General features: G+C 39.8%; 1 protein-coding gene across 1 annotated transcript; it reads left to right on the top strand.

Annotated features, from left to right (window-relative positions):
• The first annotated feature begins 3,527 nt into the window (after positions 1-3,527).
• On the top strand, positions 3,528-6,481 carry LOC125298296. The gene is made up of 3 exons (XM_048248998.1): positions 3,528-4,303; positions 5,497-5,607; positions 6,176-6,481. The coding sequence occupies exons 1-3, from the start codon at positions 3,995-3,997 to the stop codon at positions 6,479-6,481; spliced, it is 726 nt and encodes a 241-aa protein (XP_048104955.1). The 5' UTR covers positions 3,528-3,994.
• Positions 6,482-7,308: the final 827 nt, after the last annotated feature.

Here is a 7,308-nt window from a genome sequence, read left to right as displayed (position 1 = left end):
CATTGGTGATTACTGTGGCTGAAGGAGAGGTGTATAGAAGTTTAATCCAGTTTATGAACGACTCCCCGAAGCCAAACCTCCCTAAAGTGGAAAACAGGAAACTCCAGTTCACCCTATCAAATGCTTTTTCTGCGTCCAGAGTTGCTATGATGGTATTATCTTGAAAATTTGTGGAGTGATACATTATATTAAACAGTCTGCGGGTGTTGGTGGATGAAATTCTGCCTTTAATAAAGCCTGTTTGGTCTGGGTGGATAATGGATGGGGTGACCTCTGCTAATCTGTGTGCTAGCATTTTTGTGATTATTTTATTGTCCACATTGAGGAGAGAGATTGGCCTGTAGCTGGATGGCAATGTTGGGTCCTTACTGGGCTTGAGGAGCAGTGAAATTGAGGCTGTGGTGGAACTGAGTTGGAAGACGTCCTTTCTGTTTTGATTCATTAATCATTCTGGTGAAAAGTGGAGCTAAGATGGTCCAAAATTGTTTGTAGAACTCAGCAGGGAAGCCATCCGGACCTGGTGCTTTATTATCGGGCATCTGTTTCAGGGCATCAAACATTTCTTAGAGTTATAGGTGATTCCAGGTTATTTATTTGGGTCTCATTGAGTTGTGGTAATTTGATGCTGTTTAGGAAAGAGTCTATGAATTCCTGGTTGGGGTTTATTTCTGAAGAATATTATTTTTAATTAATTAATTAATTTGTAATAGATTTTTCTTAGTTACGTTGGATTTGATTTGCTAAGTATTTACCTGATTTATTTTTCATCCACTATTGTAATTCCTTTGGCATTGCATTTCTAGTTTGATACATGATCGCATCAAAATAACTAGAGTTATAAAATAACTAAAGTTCTGGTTTTGTATAAGTTAGTCACAAGTTCTTATGATCGGTGCAGCTACTTTCATCCAAACTCTCCTGACCTCTTCAGAAAAACTGTGTGATGTACTGACACAGTTACAGAGTCTAGCATATTGTTTTCAAGATTGTTTTCAGCATATTGTTTCTCATTCTGCCGGATAACAAGCATCTCTGAACTGACCACATTTCAGCCCTCTAGGTCACTTGATATGACTTAGAAACACACCTATGGAAACTCCCCGTAGGACTTTTGGTTATACAAGTGTGTCTGTGTTCATTAGTTCTGTATTGTGGTCTAATATTAACCCCCTTCTTTGTCTATCTTTCTCACAGTAAATGTGGCAGTGCAAGGCATGTCCAGCAGCTGTTGAAAGCAGGTCTGACCTGCTTGCCCATTATAAACTCCATCATCCCCACTTTGGCCACATCATTAGCTACCCCTGCACCTATTTAGATTATCCGTGTACATTTAAAATGTGGAACGCTCTGATTGTTCATCAAAGTAGATTGCATTCCACACAAGTTGGTCAGACTCTGAATGAGTTGGCCACTTTCTCTTGTCACATATGTACTGTAACTGTTGCAATTTGCCCAATGAAAGGGAGTACTTCATTCACATCAACACACACCTGAGGAAAAATAAAATTGTATCTTGCATGTTCACTGACTGTAATTTTCAAACAAGTGTTTGTGGCACCTTTAAGTCTCACAAGAGTCGCCAACATAATCCACACACCTTAGCTGATTTTAGACCTGAAGTTGTGAAGAAAACTATTGTACCTTCACCTTCATCATCTGATTTGTTTGATTGTCAGGTGGAGGAGAGTGTGGAAGAGGGTGTTCCACCTGTAGATCGCACAGCCACACACAGTGAAGTGCCAAATACTCTTCAGAAGCAGCTTGCTGCAGCTTTATTGAAGTTGGAGCATTTGGTGCATGTACCAGGGACAGCTATTGATGATTTTTTACAGGAACTTCACTTCTTATTAAGCACTGTATCAGCCTCACTCTTTCGGGGATTGTTAAGTACAATCTTTGAACGTCACAACCTCCAAGTTGATGACTCCGTGGTAACTGAAATAGTCACAGCAGCGGTATCTAACCCAGTTCATCAAGCAATTGAAAAGGGTGGCACACTCAGTACTGCGTACCAACATAAAAAATACTATAAGGAAGAATTTGGCGCTGTTGAACCAGTTACCTTCACTCTAGATCACAAGAAAAAACACACTTTCCAGTATGTCCCACTTTTGAAGTCTTTGCAGAACACACTGAATTGCAGAGTCATGCAATCCGTTGGGGACCTCTCGAAACAAGCATAAGCTTTGTGGTGTTTATTGGGTTTTAGGCAACCTACCGCCTGGCGTTTTGACAAAAACCCTGTCTCATTTTCATGTTGTCTCTGGGTTTCCTCCAGATGTTGCACATGATCTTCTTTGAAGGGATTGTTCCAGTGGAGCTTGCATACTGCTTGAGGTCAATGATATGAAAGAAACTCTTTACACGGCATGATTTGAATAAAGCCATCTGGTCTTTCCCTTCCCCTGAGAAGTGGTCAGATAAAACAAACAAGCCCCATGTGCTGCCACAGAATATAGTCGGACTAGTATAGGTGGAAATGCTCACGAGAACTGGTGCCTTTTATGGCTCCTGCATGGCTTGTGTTAATGGATTTAAAAGATATCGTTGAGCTTCTTGTTGGCCCAGTACACACTGACGAATCAATTTCGTACCTTCGTAGCAAAATAATTGAGCACAGGACGGACCAGATACAAGGAGTCTCAAAGCACCATTTCATTGAGCATTATCCCATCATGATGAGGAGTTTCGGCCCTCTAGTCGCGCTCTGGCACTTAAGCGAAACATGGCTACTTTAAGCAGGCTGTAAAGCACACAAGTTGCTTTAAGAATGTACCACTGACTTTGGCTTCGAAACACCAGTTTATGCTTGCTTTTCACATGAATTCACCTTCATATGGTAAACCTACACTTGATGTATCTCATGTGTAGACTGTACCAGTCAGTGTCCTGAGGGAGGAAGTGGTACAGGCTTTTAGGTCAAAATTTCCCAGTACATCTGTGGTGCATCTTGCCAATAAGGCATCCAGAAGTGGCATACACTATAACAAAGGGATGATCGTAACTTATGGATCAGTAAGTGGATTGACAGAGTTTGCTGAAATCACTCAGATGTGTGTTGAAAATGAAGAGCTGTTCCTCTTTCTGAAATTGCTTTGTGGGTGGTATAATGAGCACTACAGAGCTTTTGAACTGAGTGTGTCACCAGCTAGAGAATTAAAGCTTGTGGCCATCACTGAACTCTGTGACCCTTATCCAATGGCTGATTACTTTGTTGGATCAAGTCGCATGGTTACTTTAAAAAGACATATTTACATTAAAGGTTAGTTAACTTTCTTAACAATCTGTTTGGTTATATAAATGTCCTTTTTTCTTTATCTTTTGTGTTGTAACTCCTCTTCACATTCTTGTTGATTTTCTGTGCAATAATGATTGTGTTAACACTTACCTTATAAAAAAGCACAATGTCATTCTATTCAACTGTATTAATGCCTTCTTCTTTATCCTCTTTATAGACTGACCCTATTAAAAATCATTCTGGCAGACAACACGTGTCAAAGATTGACGTTCCCAAGAGGACTACCTACAGCCGTTGATGACCTGGTTTGTGAAGTACAGAGACAGTGTGGCTTAACGTCAAATTTTAGACTGCAGTTCATGGACTCACTGTTTGGAAATGACCTGATTTCCATGGACAAATTACAGGATAGAGGGACAGTTAGAGTAATTCCAGATGCCTTAACTCTCATGAATGCTGGAAGCCCCTCCACCTCAACTGCTGCTCCTTCCACCAGTCCTAATTTTGAAGGACCTTCATCGCCATCTGCTAACAGTGTTGACACCGACATCATCTCTTCCCCAGAGTCTGAGCCATCTGGGTCAAGGTCACTTTGGCCTCCCACCTTCCAGTGCCCTATTTTTTTTTATGATGCAGAATTGAAACTTCAGAGGGCAAATGCAGCTTACAAGGAGAAGGGTACCTTGCGTTTTGCAGATGCAGACCCTAAACTGAAATCAGACATTCTCCATGGACAAACTCAAGAAATAGTCAAGTATGGTGTTTATGTCACTGACAAGCAGTTTAGCAAGGTTGGGAAGGCTCTCATTTCCAAGCACAACAAACAAACAAACAAAGAGATCCGAAGTCAACTACTGCCCTGGTTATCCCACAGGGGAAAATGATATGTCCCTAGAGAAGATTAGAGTGGAACTTACTTCTGATATTAAGAGGAGGAATAACAGGGAGGTGATAAGGATGAAAATGGAGAAGACATTTGCTTACAGGAGACAAGAAGTTGTTCGTAACACACCCATGATCCATGAGGTCCAGGAGAGATGGCCAGCCCTCTTTGAAGTACAAGAGGTGAGGCAGTATGAAACTGACATGATTCTGAAGATGATTTTGATTGGCTCAAGCATGCAGCATGTGGTTCATAGAGATACATTGTTTTTTGTGCCTATTTGTGTGTTTTGTTAGTATGTTGATGGTTTATATTTCAGGTTTCTGTCCAAATCACTGAACATTAAAGGTTAGGTGAGAGATACTGGAAAAAGGTTTGAGCAAGCAAAACATGAAAGTACATTAGACTTTCCCTCAAGGCCCACCTCAAGAGTACAGGACAAGCAATGTCTATGGCACAGACGGGGGAGGAGAGGGACATCTGGCAGTTAAAGGAAAAGTTTGGTGTGAATTGATCCATAGCCCTGTTGTTCAAGGTCACTGAATGCTGTTTATGGACCATTTCAGGTTCTAGTTCCACTGCTGTTCCCACAGGACTTCCTGTTTAACATTCCGTTATCTTAATGTCGAGAAAGTTGTCTGAGAACGAAAAAGAATGTTCAAGCATTGTTTTTGTTTACATCACTGAGCCCCTCCATTGGAAAAAGAGTGAAGAAATTTGGTACAACATAGGCCAAATGGTGAATCAGTCACTAACACTTAAGTAAATGGGGCAAAGTGACTTACTTTCAGTTTCATTTTGTTATGCCCCATTCACTTAATAGTAGTTATTGGTTTATTACTCAGTCTATGTTGCATCACATTTTCTGGTTCTTTTTCCTACAAACAGCACTTTGTGACCTCTAACAACAGGGCTATGGATAGACCTGTCACCATTCAAATAATTTTGAACAGGACACTCAAACCTATTGGGTGGTGTTTTCTGTCCTGTTCATTCTACAGGGGGCTAACATTTTTGTATTTTTGTGTTCGAACATTTAATTAATCGGTTGAAATCAGAGTGTGAAGGGGATTTTAAGCAATAAGTATGTCTCTCTCTTTGTCGTCGTCTTCTTCAGATCAATGCAGAATTCAAGCGGATCACAACCATCCCCTTACAGTCCAGATTTCTTTCCCAGCTAGACATTCTCTCCGACAAGCTTGTGAAGCTTTTCAAACACCGAGCAGGCCAGATTGGCACACATCTACAGTCCATTCTGACACCCATTACTCAGCTAAGAATTGCCTTACTGCTGTGGGATGATGATTGATGTGTGTCGTAAAGTAAAAGGTTTGTCTAATTAAATGTAATTTTCTCCTTATCCCTGTTGACTTAGACTGGTGATGGGGATCGTGATGAAGACGTTGATGTTGGGCGGGAGTGCCTTCTTAAAGGGTTATGCATCTACCTCAATGAGGACCCGAGCAACCTTGTTCGAGAAATTGTGGTAAGTGTAAATTGTTGACACAAGAACTATAGAATTACACAAAAGTTGGAATTTCACAAAATGCTTGCAAATCTCTAAACCAATATCCCTATTGTTTTATTTCACTATATGGTATGTATAGGAAAAAGAATGTGGGCATTTGGCACAATATGCAGTACACCTCACATTTTTGCAAATATTGTCATCTTTTTTTATGCTTTTTTTTTATCCCCCCTCCCACACATACACGCACACACACACATCATTCACCCCTGGGAGCAGCTTTTACCCCTCCCCCCAATTCACTTTATGCAATTTGCATTCATCCTGCCCCTTCCTACCACTACTACTGCATTCTGTACATTAGTAATGATAAATAAACTTCCATGTATCCTTGTTTCATTTCTATAATGTCCCATGAAAAGGTGACTGTACTCACTTTTGAGATACTGCAGACTGAGTCGGGGAGGTAAAGCTGATCTAATGGGTCATAGAAACTAAAGGCTCTATGCACACTCAATGTATGGATGTTTTTAATGGATTTGTTTGTAATATATTTTTCCCTGTATTGTTTTATCTTACTCTGCAGGAAGAAGATGAAAGTCAGATTCAGAGGGCAGTGGAAGAAACAATAGTGGGGATTCTTGTTGTGAAGCGCCACATCTTAGACCATCCTGACATTGTGATCGTCTTAGAGGGGCAGCAGGTGTCGCTGGAACTAGACAATGTGGCTTTAGCAGCAGCTCTGCTATTTGGGCTCATATATGCCCTAAATCTGGATTACCCTAAAGAACTGAAATATACATTTGAAGTTCTCCAAAAGATAATCATTGAGCTGGAAGGCACCACCATGTCCAAAAAATGCCAGGCCCTGAAAAACAGACTCCATGACTAAGTTTGATTTGTTTTTTTCTGCCAATTGCTAAAACACAATTTTGTGAGTTTTGCTATTGTGTGATCATTTCTGTTTTACTGTGCAAGCAGTCAGAAAGAAATACTAATTTAGAGTGCCTGCAAAAGTTGAAAGTTTTTTTTTCAAGGTGCAAGGTGTTTTGATTTCTAGTTGAATTGGTAGATTGTAAGATGCTACCAGTGCTGTTAGGCCTTTGCTAAGATGGTTACAGCGGTTGCTATAATGGCTGATAGGTTAGTCATAATGGTTGCGAGGTCAAACAACTAATAATTGATAAACTTCAGTTTCAGTTTACTTGGGTTAGATAACTGGGCGCAACCCGTGTGCATTTTTTTTCAGCAGTGACAGTTTGTTTGTTTTTTCAGAATATGTTGTTGCCCACAAACATACTGATTTATTTTTATTAATTTTGTTTATTTTTCACATGGCTAGGGTCATGTCAGTTTGGCCTCTCAGTTGTTTGCCTGCAGATGGGTGAATAAATGTTGGAAATTTATTGTGGTTATTGTGGAAATTTATTGTGGTTGATTGTATTGCCCAAAATAGAATGATGTATTTATGTATCCACAAAACATGTAATGGCATGACCTTATTTAGAAAGGTTTAGGTATTACAGAACAACAAAAAATTGCCTTGTACAAGATAAGAAAGGCTGTATGCAAATAATCTGTCAGCTTGACATGAGATAATTTTAAAAAGATAACATGAAAAAATCTTGTACATCGGTTGCACATATTAAAATGATGTACACTAAAACAAAAAAAAACATGTTTGACTGATAAAAACAAATTCTTCATATAAACATTAAA

Source organism: Alosa alosa, chromosome 7 (genome assembly GCF_017589495.1).
Source record: "Alosa alosa isolate M-15738 ecotype Scorff River chromosome 7, AALO_Geno_1.1, whole genome shotgun sequence".
Taxonomy (NCBI): Eukaryota; Metazoa; Chordata; class Actinopteri; order Clupeiformes; family Clupeidae; genus Alosa; species Alosa alosa.
This window is presented reverse-complemented; position numbering and strand designations above follow the sequence as displayed.